The following is an 18,235-nucleotide window of genomic DNA, read 5'->3' as shown; positions in this document are numbered from 1 at the left end:
CAGAAATGCATATTTTTCAGTGCTTTACCAATTCCAGTTTTTCGACAAAAAATGGCTCATTGATTGGTTCATCCCTTCTAGTCTTATTAATACATCACACTCTATTTCGATCATCATGTTGCACCATGTGATTAGACTGTAAAAGTCTTTAAATAATTGATAAAAGAAAATATACTAAATTTCTACTCTGAATTAGAATACACTGTCATTCAAACACTAAGATATGTCTAGTGTTACAGTAAGTCGGATCTTTAAAAATATTTGAGAAACTGGGAATTTTAGTCTTTTTTGTGCGCCACGTTGAACCATGCTTAATGGTTTCTTTTGGTAGAACTAAATCTAGGGATTTCCATCTGCTTCTCATAGTGTAATGCTTAAGAATTTCTGAGCGTATTTTATTCTTTGCCGAATGAGCCCACTGACCAAATTACCCCGGCAGATTGAAGCTGTGCTGTCTGGGTTTCACTCTGCTGCACTGCTTAATCTGACTCTGCGGCTTCCAATTAGTGAAAGACATGGACAGGACAGATTAAATTTGCTTTAGTTTTTATGGCTGCCTAAACAGACTACCACTGTGTATTGTGTTATAAAACCTTCAATGGTGATTTTTGCTTTCTATTGTTTTTTTCCAGAAAGAAATGAAACCCAATACCTTTATCATCACTGAAACTGTTAACCAAGAACATAGATTTATAAATCCCAAACCAGAATGAAAAGGATCCAAAAATGTGCTCAATATTGAGTAGCTACATAGCTCTTGTTTATTATTTCAAATATTGGTTTAGGTATGCTTAATTTGAATGTTTCTAGTAGGCTAGTGTAGATGGTGCAGTATCTACACCGTTGACACTGGACGGTGTGGGAAAAGACTGCTACCCTTTTGAAGACTGATTCCCTTTTTTGGGGTGAAGGAATTTAGATCAGGTCATTCTTACAAGATTATCCAAAAGAAGGGATCCTCTTCAAGAGTATAACATCTTCCTAGTTATTCTCTTGGAAAATGTATTTATCTGAGAGAATTTGTGAGCAGAAGACTTTTTTTTTTAAGGACACTCGTTATTCCACAGCCGAAGACCCTCAGTTGAGAGGGATGGTCACTTAAATCTTCCCCTCACAACCAGACACATTTCAGCAGCTCTGGACATCCTAAAGCTTTATTTTTCCACTGAAGGATGTGTAGAACACATATATAACAGTTTAACCTTGTCATGGCTCTAATATGTCCAGATAACATGTTTTTCTCACCCGAGAATGGCGTTTCCCTTTGGTGTTCCTTTGCAATGTGTAAATGGACAGGTTTGTGAGGATCAGTGGCTTTCAAATTAGATTTTTTGTTTGTTTTTGCTGTCCTTTTATTACTAGTGCTACTTTATGGTTATTGGACTTCAGTCAGTGTCATTAAGGGCCTTAATTTGGTTTGAGGCCACCTGTGCTTTCATGATTTAAAGACAGAAAGCATTTTGGGAGGGTCATAAGATGTTGAGAGCCTGACAGAAAGTGAAATGAATATATAAATTCAGATTTTTACTATAAGCATTATTATTGTTTTGAAGTGGCCCAACTCTGAACTGAATCTGACAGAGAACTTGTGGGGGAGCTTAAGATTAAGGTGTTGGCAAGGAGGACTTCCAACCTAATAGACTTCAAGCTCATCTGCAAAAGTAAAAATATGACTAAAAAATATATTTTTCAGCAATAATAAAAGGTGTGGACAGTTTTAATACCACTAAAGACTCTTTAAAGGTAAAAGAAAAACAAAAAGCTTTTTTCTTTCCTACAGAGGGATGAAACGGAAAAGGGCATATATCCTTCACCAAAGCAATGAGTGAGTCATCATCCTTTCACTCAGCAAAGCTTGTGTCACTGGCGCGATCTCTGTCTGGGTTTGGACTTGATGCCGCCAATGGAGGACCTGTCAACCTCCCTGACAGCAGTGAGCCCCCGCCACCGGTAAGATTACTGCTGAGGATAAATCTTTAACAGATTGTCTTTCCTTTTAAAAAATGGTTTCACTTTTCTTTTTTTCTCCTACTTCTAGGTTACATGCTTTAGTAATCATATCGTAAATATGTGCTTGTTTGTTTGTTAGGAGTCTGGCATTGATCTTGGACCTGGACTTTTTTTTGCTGACGGCAAGAGAAAAGTGGACTACATACTTTGTTACAAATACAAAAAGAGGCGTAGCTCTAAGCCCCGACTGTCCATTTCTTCCAATGGAAATTTGCCAATAATTCTACCGATTCGACTGGAAGCAGAAGCAGAATCTGGGGAGGCAGGTGGAGCAGCAGGGGATGCGGAAGACTCAAAGCTTACTGAGGAGGAGAAAGCTCTGATGAGGGAGGAGTTTGAAGCGGGTCTGCTGGAGGCCGGACTACAGATTGAACGTGACAAAGAAGTAGGTAACCAACATATCCTTACACCGATAACAGACCATCTTGGTGCATATTGTTTTCTTGTATTTTCCAGCATGTTTATGTGAATGCAGTTTTCCTCTGTGTTGCAACGTCTGAAGGAAAGTTTGTGATTTATGTGTCAGTCTCTGCACACCATTTGCTCATGCGTTAAATCAGCTGCTGTTTTGGTTGCAGATTAAAAACACTGTAAGCATTTTGAGCCAAGGGCTGGATTACAAGACCTTCTTAGAGAGTCATTCACTATTGAGAAGTGTTTGCTGGACGAAAGTTACATTTGAGGGTTTCTTTAGGATTCCTGTTTGTTGAGTGGTTACAAAGATTGATATATATATAAACCTCTCCTTTGTGAAAATAGTGTATATTTTGATGTCTGGGTTTTTAACTAAGCCATGTCAATTCCTTCATTATTTTCTGGCCACTCTGTTTTAGATTTGCTGCTGCAATTGACTTTTAGCTTGAAATGTTAGACTTAATGACTGTACCCAAAACCTACAACTGCAAAGAAGCCTAATTCATTTCTTTCCTGCATGCTTCACAGTGGATATAAAGTATTTGCGCTGATAATCAGTTTTTATTTTATTTTTTTATTATTATTATTATTTTTTTTTTTTTCAAAAAATAACTGAGCTTGTTATTGTTAGATATCTTAACTTTGGATTCAAGAAGTCTTGCAGTTATCTCGACTGCAAATTTGCAGATCTACATCCTACCTGAGCTCCATAAAGTGTGCAATTGAGATATACAAGTTTTGTTATTTCTTTGAGCATTGCTGGATTTGACCTTGGGACAAATTTGCGGGAACATTCAGTAGTGCAAAGATTGGCAGCTCTTCTCAATGTTTTGTCACTCGTGAATAATCTATCTTACTGAGAAAGATTGACTTCAAATTGTTTTCCAGATTAATGGAAAGATACAATCCACTCTTTCAGGTTATTCTTGATGTTTCTCTGTCTTGGCATTGTAATTTATTCCAGATCAGCAAACTGTCAAAACATCAGATTTGTTATGATGACTTGACGAAAGCAATGTTTTTTTGGTACTGAATTAAGTTCGTTATGGGTCAACATGGCTTTTCACATTTTTTTTACCCCATTTTCATGTGTGCCTTAATGTGTAGAAGTTAAATGGCATCAGCTTCATTCGACTGCACATCCCATGGTCAATTCTCAGTCGTGAGGCAGAGTTACAGAAGATCAAGGTAGCTGTGAAAAAGGTAAGTCTGTTTTCCTCTGCTAATGGTGAAAATATCAGGTTTATTCAGCACTTTTTGGCCATTTGCAGAGCCTCACTTTGAGGAAGAGTTATATAGACTGATCAGCCACAATATTTTGACCACTGCGAGGACAAGGGAGCAACACCTTGCAGCTTGCTAAAATGTGATTCTTCTGAGAAAGACAGTATTCTGACTTGGAAAAATATAATCTGTCCCATGGGATAAATACTCAGTCAGAATTTAAAATGCAACTTCATAACAATTGGAATATATTAGCCAACAATTCTGGCAGCCTAAACAGTCCTTCGCGATATAAATACACTGCTATATAATTGGGCAATATTTCGGGCACTGTAGTTGGAAACAACTTTTTAAGGAACTATGAAATCCAGTTGATTGGCAGTGATCAAAGTTTTTCCATTTGTTTCTTTTGAGCAGAAATGTGAATTGCGGAAAAGGACAGGCATTGCTGGAATGTGGGATACTGTCATCTCCCAACTAAACAGACCATTTCAGCCTGATGTCCCTGACAACGACATCCACAAAGACTCGCAGTCACATGTCAATTTCAAAACTCTGAAACACTCATTCATCAGAGATAAGCTCCACCTGTGAGTACATGAGCAAGCTCTTCGCATGACTTGATGTCTTAGATGTGATTTGATATAACTATGCTGATTTAGACAACATGCTAACATCAAAATCTCTCAATGGTTTGCTTTCTCTGCCACAATGTCCACAATTTCCAAATGCCAAATCTAAGTTAAATATATATTTCTACTTCAACCGATAGCTGATGTTTGTAATTTTGTCATTTCCTGCAGGTACGACATCAAGTCAACAGCAACTTTATTTGACAACGCAACACGGAGCAGAATAGTGAGTCTATGAGATGATTTCTCTCAACTGTCGTCTGTTAAGAGTATTTTGTAGAACTACATAATATCAGATTTATGTAATAGTCTTTACTTTCCTGGAATGAAGAGGTTACTTTCCAGGAACTTATCAAGAACTTTGCCTGTATTTACAAGGCATTTGTACAGGACTGTTTTCATACTTACTTGTTACTTATCTAGAACCTACAAGGTACTATCACGAACTGGGATTTAGACTGCTGTTGTTTTTGTAACTTTCCTGGAATCTTTAAGGAACATACAAGGCACTTTCTTAATATTCATGTAATACAGTAAGTTTTATGTAATATTCATGGGACTTACTGTGTCAGGAACCTTTCATAAAACAACAAGGTACTATTATGAAATTGACTATGTACTTAACTGAACTTTTCTGAAGTTACCAAATTCTTTCTGGACTTTTTGGGGGCAATTTCGTAATGAACATTTCCACAACTTGCCAGCTACTTTCATGGAATTTACAAGATATTTTCTGTAACTTTCATGGGTCTTATCAAGTACTTTACAGAACTTGGGTCAGTTCCTTGCAAGTTCCACAAGGGTTTCAGAAAGCAAATTAGTTAATAGAAACTAACAAAATTCCAGATAAGCTTCTATGAAAGTTCCATGAAAGTAATCGAAAATACCTGGTGAGTTCTACAAGATTTATTTCAGCAATAATCAGTTAAGTAGCTGCATGTCAAATTAAAGTGCTGTTAAGTATTTGGCAAGTTCCATGAAAGGACCTGGTGATCTTTGGAAATTATCTAGTAAAGTTTCATGAGGTTAACCAGTAAGCTGCAACACAGTGTCCGCTAAGTTAAGGAAAAGTCAGTGGAAAATAACCTCTAAGTTCTAGGAAATTTTTTTTATTTATTTTAAATATGTAACTAATGCTATGTCTGCTTCTAGGTTGCTGAGATCATTTCACGCACTACCTGCACACGCACTTGCCAAACCACAGGTGAGTGGATTTTATTGGCCATAAACCAGCAACAAAACAGGTGCTATTGTGTCAGACTGTGTCAAGATATGCATCAAGTGCAGGCACCCTAAAATAATTTTTAGAAATGTTATACGTTGTCCTTGTTTATTCCCAGAGGTCTCAAAACAGATTTTGTGTTCCTCTGTTTTTGTGTCATAAGGCATCAGCTCATTACTGGCTCGAGGCGTTTACATTTCTGCCTTCCCGCTGCATGATGTAAGTAAAACTGAAACCTGAATTAAGCAACTTTTCTTTGTTTTGTTTTTTTCCACAGGAAGCTGTTTCTCAGCAAACGTTACCTCCATTTTAATGTTAATTACAAAAACAGTGGACCAATTGGGCATAGGGATCACAACAGCCCGTACATAGCTAAAATCCACATGAACTTGTGGATTTTAGCTATTTGACTGCCTGTTTTAGTAGTTCAAACACCTAATTTACCTTTGTGTGCATTAATACACACAAGAAAAACACCTTAGGACTACTGCAGAAGCTAACGTCTATTTCCATTCTTGGGGTACAGTCAATCAGCAGGAAGGAAAATGATGGTGCTCCTGGATTGGCTGCTTTGGCAACCAATAGCATATGAAATAGCTATTGTCATTAGGTATTTCAGCTACCCGAACTGCATTTGCTTTTAAATATAAAAAAAAAAAAAATCCACAAATAATTTGGAGTTTTAGGTGTATAATGTATTGTGAATAAGCAGAGGCCTATTATGGTGTGTTTAATGATCAACAAACTTTGCTACATTATATGCATGAGATAAAACTGTAGTCCTCCTTTTCTTTAGGGTCCATTCACACGGAGAGGAAGAAAAGATCAACGAAATGAAAGACAGGTGTGTAACAGTGGTAATCGTGGTGTTTTCCTTCCTTAAAATGTCTGCAGATAACTGGTAGATTATATTTTTTAGACCCAGTCAAGATAAAAATACATTGTCACTCTTTTAATACATTACAATAGGATACTAAGAGACAATCATTAGCTGTTTGTTTTTTTTTTAACTGGACCTAATACCAGACCTAAATGAGTACATTAACCCTGTATGATACATGTCGTTGTTGTTTAGCTGCTTCATGAAGAGTGGGCCAACTATGGAGTCATGTTCAAATATCAGCCTGTTGACCTGATCAGGTGACAAGATCTTTTAGCAAACTACGATTTGTTTCAAGCAATTAGTTGTGACTGCTGTTTGCAGAATGCTTGTGATGAAATACAGTTACAGTATTACAGAAAGCGTATATTTTTTTTAAATGTCCCTGATTATTACTGTATATTAAGAAGACGATTTAAGTCTCAATGACAAACAAATTATGCCTCATGATAGGCTCAGTTACATTCCAGTGAAGATATTATTAGATTTATATTTAATACATTTTAAGTTTATTTATTGTTTGAGAATGGCTGTAAGAATGATTTGTAGCTTTTCCTATCAACATAAGTTGGATCCTGCTGATGAATCCTGATGAAGGCAGCTGATTTATCTTCTGATTTATCTTCTGTCTCCATGTTTGCAGGAAGTACTTTGGAGAGCAAATTGGGTTATATTTTGCCTGGCTGGGTGTTTATACTCAGCTTCTCATTCCACCCTCTGTGCTGGGCATCATTGTCTTCCTGTATGGCATACTTACCGTAGATACCAATGTGCCAAGGTAGGCAAACACTTATCCATGCTCATCAAATCTAATCAGTCTAATCAGAGAGAGAGAGAAGTAACAAACTTTGCTATGTGCTTCTACTCATATTTCAGTCAGGAGACATGTGATGACAACCTGAACATCACAATGTGTCCACTGTGTGATGCCGTGTGTGATTACTGGCGTCTGAGTTCAGTATGCTCTTTGGCCCGAGCCTCATACCTGTTCGACAATGGAGCTACTGTTCTCTTTGCTATCTTCATGTCCCTTTGGGGTAACTATATACAACTACTCACTTCACTCTGAATGTTTTAAAAAAGCAGCACACATTTCAACTAGCCAAACAAAGACAGGAAGACTCCCACACCTTCAATCCATTGTTTGGCCAAGTTTACAAAAGAGACTTGAACGAGAAGAATTTTTACAGCCCATTATTTGAAAAGCATCCTGGACAGAAAATGCCGGCTCCCTTTAGTTTTATGCTGGCTGGAAACCAGAGAGAAGGTGTTAAGAGGATAATCTAATTACTCTTCACCACTCCATAGACGCACGGTGTGAAACACTACTCTAGTGTACATACACTGCTTTGGAAAAAACAAAGAGACCACTGCACTGAACCCATAGTTATTCCACCAAATATTGATTTCTGAACTCTTCCTGAGTTAAAACATTATTATTGTTGTTTCTAAATGAATGTAAATTTGTTTTCTTTGCATTATCTGAGTCTGAAAGCAGTGCATCTTTTACGTTATTTTTACCATTTCTCATTTTCTGCAGACAATACAAAATTTAACATGTTGTTAGTATTGAATATAATAAAAGAATAATGTTCATTTTGCTCAAACATATACCTATAAAAAGTAAAATCAAAGAAACTGGTCATTTTAAGTGGTCTCATATTTTTTCCAGAGCTGTATATTTATTAATACTGTGCAAAATGTAGGTTTTGCAGAGAATTTATCTTCTTAATGCCAATACTTTAGCATGTAGTTCAGTGTCTTGTCTACATCATATAGTCTCCATGTTGACATTTTTTTTGTTACATCATGCTCTTAGTTGCATCAGTTTAATTTTGCTCCAATGACCGTGAGGCTCTCTGTGAAAACTTGCTACTGTCTGTAAATCCAGGCCTCTGTCTAGGTGAGAATCTGTGGCAAGACTTGAAATTTTCTGTTTATAGAAGCTCTCCACCCAGTATAATTGGAAAAGAAGAGCTGGAGAAAATGTTTTTTTGTCTCTGGTAGAGACACAATAAATTAGACGCAATAGACACCTTATAATAGCAGGTTTGCAGTTTTTATATCGGTGAATGGTGGTTCTAGAGTATTGACTTCTGGAGTAAAGAAACACTGAACATGCGACACTTTTCAAATATTCATTTGTAAAATAAAATAAATAAAACTATATGTTCATTTTCCACCCATGGCCATACTTTGCCTTGTGTTGTACTATCATAAAATCGTAATAGAAAACATTGACGTTTGTGGTTGTAGCATGACAAAATGTAATATACCATATAAATGATATAAAAATAGCATGTCTTAAAGTAAGAAACTGTAGTTAGGTTTTAAGTTTTATTCACCCAGTTTTGTTTGCTTGTTTCTTATCCTAACTTAAGAGATTAATTTGTCTTCTAATGCTTTTTGAAAACACCATTCCAGTGAGATGTTTTTAAGCTTCACGTTCTGTTTGCTTGATGTAAATGACAAAATTGTCAGATTTATTTTTGTCTCTTTCTAAAAATTATTCTATGTGCATATTGTCCTGCAGCTGCATGTTTTCTTGAGCACTGGAAAAGGAGGCAGATGTGTCTGAAACATTCGTGGGACCTTACAAGCTTGGAGCATGAAGAGGTAATGAAGTTGGCTCAAGAAAACCATTGGTGGACACATATGTACACACAAAAGATTTTTATTTATACATTTATTGTGTCACATAAGACTGAATTATCATACACGTGTTTCTGCACTCAAGTTTGTAAAAAGAGGAAGCCAGGAATGCCTACAGAGATCATTTTATGGCCCAAGCCATGCACAAAAGGAATACTGGTTTTCCTGGAAGTCTCTCATTAGCACTTGACCTTTAAGTTCCTCTAACAAACCAAAATGCTTGCTGCCAGACAGTTACCCAGTGAAGCGCAGTAATGGGATTGGTCCTGGCCTTTAAGGACAGTTGGTGGATGAAATGACACAGCAAGGTCGCGGCACAAACAATCACAAACTAACTCCACTGTTCTCTCTGTGTTTCATGTGTCTCCTGATGCCTGAAGGAGCGAGTTCAGGTAGGAAACTTTGTGTTAGGAAGTTTTGAAAAAACAGAACAGAATAGATTTTAGAAAAACAAGACAAAAAACAAGATAATCACTGAAAATGTGGATAAACAGAAAATAAAACTACAGTATATGCACGTGTTACGGAAAGTGGCAAAACAGTGTGTACCAAAATGTAAATCCCCCAGATATGGTGGTTGTATTTTAAAGTGCATGTTTTTGGATGTGTGCTGCAGGATGAACTGAGACCTGAATATGAAGAAGCTCTTCAGGAGAAGAAAGCTAAATTGAAAGCACAAGCTAAAAAGAAGGTGAGTCTACATGTAAATGTTCAGATCTCTGTTCAGTTTTTAATTCTTAAGGCAAATTTTGTTTGTTAACATCGAATTTTTTTTATATCCTCTGTGTTAGTTGACTCAAGCTGGAGAAGGTGTGGATGGGGAAACCGACCAAATGTTGGCCTCTCAGGTACCATTGAACTGTACATTTAATAGACGGACCCTTTTCATGAAGCACATACATAAATTACCTATTCATATTAATATTGCTCAACTGTAAATGTAGCTTTTGTTATTGAGATAAACAGTCTTGTTTGTTTACATTGTTAGTGTAAAAATAAAGTTACTGTGAACTAATTCTGCTTGCATGACATTATGTTTGCACATAATGAACTTCCCTTTCTGCACTGTGTGTGGTTGGGTCCAAAGAAGATTAGCTGCCTGAGATTAGCCCAGATTACTGACAGAGACATAAAGAGGAGGAGGGAGTGGAGGAAGGGGAGGAGATTTCTGTCCTTTCAGATGGCAAACATGCACCCTCCCCACCGTTAACACTGTGTGTGCGTCTGTGCAGAACAAACAACCCCTCACAGACTGTGATGCAATGTGAAGGATGTGTCTGAAAAAAAAATGTGTTTTTCTGTGCATCCACGTAACATGTACCTTTGCCTTGACAGCCAGAGCCCGAGTCCTTGGACATTGAGGATCACCTGTCAGGTTATGTCATCAATGTGTCCACCTTGCTGCTGCTGGTACTGCACTCAGACTCTCTTCATGTTCTCACTTTTCCATTTGCCATCTGTCTCTTTGTCGATCCTCTAGTTAATCTTTTGATTAACAGAAGGATGAGGTGGATTAACAGGCAGAGGGTCATTATGGTTATTTTTCATGACGTTGCAGGTAGCTCACAGAATTCGGTTGTTTTATTTTTCTCAGTTCTGTCGATCTCTATTGGTTTGTCTGCATAACACTTTAGATTTCTCCACATTCATCCAATCACAGGGTCTTTCAAGGTTAGGTCAGCCAATATTTGTTAGCTTCCAAGGAACTGTCCTTTTTTAACATATTTAAAATTCTTTAACCTATATTTTACTGAGATAAAAAAAAAAATCAAAATTAAAAACACATTTTTCAAGGACTCCTAGCCAAGAGCCAGCAATAAATACACTGTATACAAGTAATAAACAATATTTTTTTTATCTTTCCCTGGGACTTTGCTTTACTGTAATTTTATTATACTAAAGCTAAACATTTCTTTAGATAATATTGGCTTTTATTGGCTAAAATATGCTCCTCATCTCATTGGATTAACCAATGGCATTTTCCACTAAGAATCAGTGGAGTCATTTATTTTTTGATTCTCTCAAAAAAAGAAAAAACAACCCTCTTTGACGATTACAAGAAAGTCTGACTCCTTGGAAGGAAACTTTGAAGAAGCTGAATTTTGCCTATAACTTTTGCGCAACACAGAATAAACAAGTTCAAATGCTCTATAACTATAATTGTATTCTCCCTTGGAATCTGTGTTATTTAACCTTTGTATTTTGTTTTGTTTCTTTGTTAGATTTTTGTCACCTTCTCTGCAGTGTTTGGAGTGGTAGTTTATCGCATCTGCATGTTAAGTGTGTGGTCCATGAACCCTGATCCGGAAGCCAAGGCCAGTGTGAGGATGACAGTCACCACCACAGGCATCATCCTCAACATGCTGGTTGTTCTGGTATTGGAAGAGGTCTATGGCGCAATCGCTGTGTGGCTGACTGAGCTTGGTAATGTGTTTAATGCTGTTATAGAGTAACCACTAATCAAGGATGGTTAATAATTCACAATGGTTTTCCGATGGGGCATTTGTTTAAAAGGAGACAGATGAGAGGAATGAATCAAACACTAATTGTGTAGTAATTAGTCGACATATTTGAACAGTTTTAGGAAATTTAGTGTAATAGTCATGCTTTATATGTTTATTACACAATTAGTGTTGATGGTAGTGTTGATATGTTGCTAACTGTTTTGTCCAATTTCCAACAGAACTTCCAAAGACAGAGGAAGAGTTTGAAGAAAGGTTAATTTTTAAGTCTTTCTTTCTGAAATCCATGAACGCCTTTGCCCCTATTTTCTATGTTGCCTTCTTCAAGGGCAGGTGTGTTTCACTTTTTTCCCCCCACAATTACCTGCTTTAGACCTTAAGTCCTATTCAACTAACCTGGTCCTGTCGTCATACAGGTTTGCTGGGCGGCCCGGTGATTATGTTTACGTGTTTGGAGACTATAGAATGGAGGAGGTAGGTATAATTTTGCATGTGGCTGATTTAGGATTTGTGGAGACAAATATTGGCACATTCTCACAAAATAGGAATTCTGTTGTAAAGTAAATGTAGCCTTTTCTGTTTAGAAAACTGTGTAACTTTTAAATATTGTTTGAAAATTACAAGAAATTTTAATTTGATTTGTAAACTTAAGTTACAAAAACATAACACAAGGTTATTATTGGCTTTAATCTATTGCACATCTGCCATGTTAATGATGTACAAACATTTGCAAATTTAATAAAATTACAATTAAAGTTTAAACAATCCTGATGAATAAATGTCTTTGTTCTCCACAGTGCGCTCCTCCGGGTTGCCTCATCGAGCTGTGCATCCAGCTCAGCATGATTATGCTCGGAAAACAGCTCATTCAAAACAATGTCTTTGAGATTCTTATCCCGTACGTATACACCGGTGTCTTCTCATACCTTATTTATTTTTGTAACAGCTTAATGACCTCTGGTTAAATTAAAACACAGTTCACAAGATATTTAAAATATTTCTGAGTCTCGGTTCACCTTGTTTTCCTATAACATCCTGTAGACATTTCAGAACCTACGAGTTCTGTTGTAGTTCTGAAAAAAAAAAAAAAAAAAAAAGAGTTCATATTCCACTAAAATTAGGTAATCAACAATTTAGGGCCTCTGTTATCAAAACTTTGAGTCACACAGCCTATGTATAATTCTTCTTGTTAAATCCCTTTGTTTTAACAAGTATAACATTTTAAATAATTTGCATTATGTTTTCATATACACCTTAGCTTCCTGACTATTGTGACATTTTCCTTTTTTAACTTTAATTTAGTCGTTGTCCTTTTTATGCTCCCTTTGTTAGTAAAATGAAAAAGATGTACCGAACAATACAAGAAGAAAAAGGAAAGAAAAGAGCGGCAGAGAGCGAGCAGAATGAAACAGAAGAGATAAGACCAAAACAACAGTTTGACAAAGATTTTGCTCTTGAACCATTTGAGGGTGTTAGTCCAGAGTACATGGAGATGAGTGAGTATAACTTAGTCTCTTTTCAGGTCTTTTATACACTGGTTCTCCCAAAATCACAGCAGCACAATGTAAGTTTTAATCATGCATACTTGTGTCTCAATATTTCATGCAGTTATCCAGTATGGATTTGTCTCTCTGTTTGTGGCTTCCTTCCCACTGGCACCTGCATTTGCTCTGCTCAACAACGTCATTGAAATTCGGCTGGATGCTGCAAAATTCGTCACCGAGATCCGGCGACCCGATGCAGTCAGGTGTAAAGACATAGGTACAGAATCATTTTTACATCAGGACCTATCTTCTTTCAGTCTCTGTAAATGTTTAGAAATAACATGTAGTACATTGCATTCACTTCATTTTTCTTTTTTTCTTTTTTCATGCTGAACTTGCGCATCTTTTTCATACCACAAAATCCCACTGCAATCATACACACTCATGTGAACGGACACTCTTCCCTTTCCCTGTCTGTCTTTTGAAATTCATGCTGTCCCCAGGGATTTGGTACAACATTCTGTGTGGAATCAGCAAGTTCTCTGTCATTACCAATGTAAGTCTGCATGTGTCTGTCCTGACTCTCTGTCTGTAACCCATCATCAGTGGTTTATTTTACATGTTTATTTACATGCATTTTTAGGATGAAAACTAGCAGATGTATTTACACTTTAAACCAAGCTCTCTAATATGTGTCAGATTTTGGAAAAAAAACAAAAAAAAGGAATAATACAACATGTCCCTTCTTTAAAGAAATGGAAATGTAGATGTTTTCCTTGCAGTACATTTTAGCTGACAATAGTATGTCTTGAGCAAAATCCAGTTTCTTGCTTATTCTGATCATCGTTCAAAAACCGTAAGATGGCATCTGCCAGAACAAAAACAACTTCAAACTTGTTCATTTGGACTAGAGTGTAATACGTAACATGCTAAAAGATGGAAGACATTATTTTCTGACTTAATTTCATCTGGATAGTCTTGATGTCCTCCAACATTAAAGACCTGACAAGGAGATCACAGTGGAGATATTTTCTAAATAGCACGTTGGACAAGACTTCACCATGAATTAGGGAGCTTTTTCCTTCTTTGGGAAAAAGGACTCTTCAGGTAGATTCTGTGTGTTGGCTGTGTGGAGATTTTACATCATGCAGTGCACTTCACTGAGGGCTCTCATGGGTGGTTATTATATGACATCTCTCAAAGCCCAAAAGTGAATTGGTATTGGATTCCTCATTTGAAAAAAAAAAAAAAAAAAATAATTCAGATCATTATGTTTCAGCCATAACTGAAGCGTGTCAAACCTTTCCTCCGTGTTTATCTTTAAAGGCATTCGTCATCTCCTTCACATCAGAGTTCGTTCCAAGAATGGTCTACCAGTACATGTACAGTGGAAACGGCACCATGAGTGGCTACACAGAGCACTCGCTGTCCTACTTTAATGTCAGCAACTTTCCTCCTGGCACAGCACCAACCACCACACTCATCACCGGTGTCTCCATGTGCAGGTCAGAGTGATTCTCCTAACCTTGACCTACCTCGATCTTCCTGTTAATCCCTTAGCCAGAAGCTTAAGGCTTCCTTTGGTGCAAAATTTGGCAAGGATTTCAAGATCATGCTGAGAGCATAGCACCATTACCAGAATATATTCGCATTTAGGTGCAGTGAGCTAAGATTCTTGTTTACTCCATTTTTCTCCATTAGATACAAGGACTACAGAGATCCACCATGGGCATCGGATGCGTACACTTTCTCCAAACAGTACTGGTCCGTCCTCGCTGCTCGACTGGCTTTTGTAATATTCTTCCAGGTATCAAAAAATATTTTTGCTAAATGGTTATTTCAGTTGCTTATTTAATACCAGACGTCTGAGGTCATTCTCTTTTCAATTTATGAATTCATTGCCTTTTATTTGATATAGGGTTTTCTTAGATGCCAGTCAGGTTATTTAATAATTATCTCTTTAAACGAGACTCCAAAACAACAATTTTTCTCTTTGTCTTTCTATTAGTTTGAGATTGATGGAATCAAGTGTTTAAGTATCTTTGGCAGCAAGGCCAATGTAAAGTCTGGGGAGTGATCCTACTATATTGGCAGGCTTCCTTTGGGAGATTCGTTGTCTTGGCAGGGATATTCCAGCTTAACCAGGTTGGAATGATAATGTCAGTCATTTTGAGGTACCAACAAAAATGCTGTAATGGTTTTAGACCCAGAACCTAACTGGGTCAATCTAGAGCTTTGACTTTTTTTTTCCCATGAACCTTCTATTTTGTTTTCCTATCTCTATACCTCTAACTCTTTTATTACTGAGTTTGATTTGAGCGATTGCTTCAAAGTAATGTTGTGAAATTCCTGCATTTCTCCAGACAAACTTATTTGAATTGTGGCCAAATGGGTAATGGCTCAGTCTTTGGTCGGTTGAGGATTAAACCGATTTAGATCTAAGCTTAATTCAACTGCCTTCTGGCAAATTCCCAGCATGTGCATTGGGTGAAACTTGGCTCCTATCTGACAATTCTACGTTAGTGATGTTTGCGCAAGATTTTCCTGGCCCTGGATTTTATTCTGTCTAGCTCCCAATGACCAATTAAACAAAAGATTAGCAATGGGATGAAGGGAATTTATGCAGTGCTTTTCACTGCATTATGACACTAGAACAATTCCAATGTTGTGCAATGTTACACTTGTTCAAAATGCAATTTCCTGGAATTTCACTTCATAAACCAACACAAACACGTGTATAATTGAGAAGAGGAATAAAATATGTGGTTTTTGTTTTGTTCTTTTACAAATAAAAATCTGAAAACTGTAACATGCATTTTCTATTCAGCACATTCCCACAAGACTATAGATTGTAGGACCAACTTTTGCTGCCGATTCACTTCATATGTCTCTATTGGCTTTGCAGACTTCAAGGCTAAGTTTTTGGCCATTTCTTCTGAGCAAAAACAATCAAAATCAGATGGGATGAGGAACCGTTGTGTCTCTTTTCTAATCCTCTCTCAGATTATGAATTGGATACAAGTCTGTACTTTGCTTGAGTTTATCACACAAGCATGACAAAAACAAAAGAAAAACTGCTTGGTTTCTTCTTTTTTTTCCCCTTAAAGAACCTTGCCATGTTCCTCAGTATGCTGGTGGCTTGGATGATCCCAGATGTCCCACGGTCACTGCGGGAACAGCTGAAAAAAGAGAACATGGCATTGATGGAGTTCTTGCTTGGACAAGACCAAGAAGCATGTGCCAAAACTATCTCCCAAAAATCCTCAAGCCCTTGCTTTCCTGCCAACATAGACATTGTAGTGGAGGAGGCACCAGAGGAGGAGGACGTGTGCCAAGTGGGGGAGAAAGAGGAAGAAGTGAGGGTTGAGATCAGTCTGGATGAACCTAACAGGTTTGATACCAATCCAGAGGTATATAAATCATTTGAAGAGGCTGAAACTAACATGGACGATGAGCCAAAAGGTGAAGAGTGTGAGGAAATTGGTAAGGTGGAAGGTAAAGAAAAGGAAGAAAGTGGAGAAGTGAGGGGAGAGGATGAAGGAGAAAAGGAGGACAGCAGAAAGAGCAATGAAAGTCAAGTTTATGAAGCAGAGGCAGCTGAGGGGGAAAACTTTACTGTGGATCTGGACTCTTTCATGAGTGAGCTGGGCCTGTTGGGTAAGAGGAGAAAACTCTGTTGTTACTTATGATTTACACGACACTTCTTATGATGTGTTCTGATCTGTTTCTCGTTTTCTATTTGTCTAGATGAAGAGCCTTCATCAAGCACGGTTGAGAAGAAGGAGCTTCCCCGTTCAGAATCCAAGCAAAGTCAACGGAAGGACAGGGAACCTGCGTCCCATCCCTCATCCCTAAGAGGCTCATCCCAGAGTCTGAGAGGCTCCAGGCCAGACATTACAAAATCAAATGTTGAAACTCGGATGTTGACCCTAATTGCTCCACCCCCTAGAGAGCCAGACACAAGGGTAAAATCCCGCTGCTCCACCCTTCCTTCCCGCTACAGAGGGGCTGAGGCTTGCTACAGCCTGCCCCGGCCCAGCCAATCCACCAGCCTCACAAAGCTCCAGCAGCAGCCCTTGGTCACTCCCCTGGTTCCTTTGGGCTCCATTTCCCCGAAACCATCCTCTCCTTTGCACAGCCCCGTGTCCCTGTCATCTCCACAGTCACCGTTGACCCAACAGCCCCAAGCCTCAAGTGAACTTTTCATGCTGAAAGGCCCTCCACGTCAGCTGCCACGTTCCAGGGGCAAAACCCGCTGCTCCACTCTGCCTCCGCGGCAGAGAGCGCCCGGTCCCGAGGAGGCGACCTCAGGACCGAGCCATTCCTCCAGCTGCGCGAAGCTTGGAGACCGCATTCCACCATCACCCAGTGAACTGAAGCGCAATAACACTCCAGTATAGGGAGACCAAGGAGTGGGAGCTGTAGGCTGCAGAGGGAACAGACCAGATCAGCCTCTTCTGCTTGTGCCTGAGGCTGCATCCTTCCTGCTGCCCTTCTCACCTACATACACCTGGGCTCTAAAGAGAGAGCACCAAGGTCAAACGGACATAACTTTATATCCTTGTAACTTCACACGCAATACTATTTATATAATTTTTTTTTATATCAAAAAGTGTTTTAGATCTGAAGAGGTCAGAGAAAAGTTCCTCAGAAACTCTTTTTTTATGCCATGAAAAATAAAGACTCATGTTGTTCTATTTCTATTTTACTTCATTTTTGAAAGTTGTTTCATTTTAATCACATGCATATCTCATAAGGCGCTGCAGTGTTATTTGCATTTATTTTTTATTGTGATTGTTTTACACATATGCAGCTACGCTACTGTATAGATCGGTGGATGGTGACACCTAGAAACAAGAGCTCTGCTTGTAGCGTTTTCGTTTATTTTCAGAGATTTTGATATTTAAAAGATGTGAAATTCTAATTAAACAACCACATATTTTTGATGTTTGTTCTTCATTTTGTTCTGTCTTTGACATTGCTTATTCTGTTCTGCACAAAATGGGCTGTTTTGTTTGAAACACCAATATAACGCTTAAAAAGGAGCTTAAAAGTAACATACATTTAGCAGTTGTTTATTTCGGTATCCATCTGTTACAACATTTATTTTAAAGTTTCGATTCAAAAACTAAAACTCATATCACACAAATTCATTACTCAGGGTGATTTATCTCAGAAACTTTTTTTGTTACAACTAAAATCACAATATTAAAGATGAACAAATGTAAAAAGGATTTTCAATACATACATGAATG

The 18,235-nt window shown here is 37.8% G+C and overlaps 1 protein-coding gene across 1 annotated transcript; it reads left to right on the top strand.

Moving 5' to 3' along the window:
• Positions 1–1,568: 1,568 nt before the first annotated feature.
• Positions 1,569–17,926, top strand: ano2a (anoctamin 2a). Its single transcript, XM_014983148.2, has 27 exons — positions 1,569–1,950; positions 2,090–2,395; positions 3,532–3,627; positions 4,066–4,238; positions 4,452–4,506; positions 5,433–5,484; positions 5,666–5,721; positions 6,299–6,346; positions 6,578–6,642; positions 7,026–7,160; positions 7,259–7,419; positions 8,916–8,998; positions 9,415–9,426; positions 9,651–9,725; positions 9,826–9,882; positions 10,370–10,444; positions 11,257–11,458; positions 11,718–11,829; positions 11,913–11,970; positions 12,294–12,394; positions 12,829–12,992; positions 13,105–13,257; positions 13,484–13,536; positions 14,307–14,485; positions 14,682–14,787; positions 16,088–16,637; positions 16,728–17,926. Exons 1-27 carry the CDS (start codon positions 1,822–1,824, stop codon positions 17,378–17,380), a joined length of 3,909 nt encoding a protein of 1,302 aa, XP_014838634.2. The 5' UTR covers positions 1,569–1,821; the 3' UTR covers positions 17,381–17,926.
• The last annotated feature ends 309 nt before the right edge of the window (positions 17,927–18,235 follow it).

Source organism: Poecilia mexicana, unplaced genomic scaffold, assembly GCF_051168715.1.
Source record: "Poecilia mexicana isolate PSO_F unplaced genomic scaffold, ASM5116871v1 scaffold_6, whole genome shotgun sequence".
In the NCBI taxonomy this organism is placed as follows: domain Eukaryota; kingdom Metazoa; phylum Chordata; class Actinopteri; order Cyprinodontiformes; family Poeciliidae; genus Poecilia; species Poecilia mexicana.
The sequence above is the reverse complement of the archived record's forward strand: the minus strand, read 5'-3'. Positions and strand labels throughout refer to the sequence as shown.

Coding starts and splice junctions, on each gene's coding strand:
- ano2a (XM_014983148.2), top strand. CDS start 1,822: ATGAGTGAGTCATCATCCTTTCACTCAGCAAAGCTTGTGTCACTGGCG. Junction 3,628..4,065: donor TCAAGGTAGCTGTGAAAAAG/GTAAGTCTGTTT, acceptor TCTTTTGAGCAG/AAATGTGAATTGCGGAAAAG. Junction 6,643..7,025: donor CAGCCTGTTGACCTGATCAG/GTGACAAGATCT, acceptor CCATGTTTGCAG/GAAGTACTTTGGAGAGCAAA.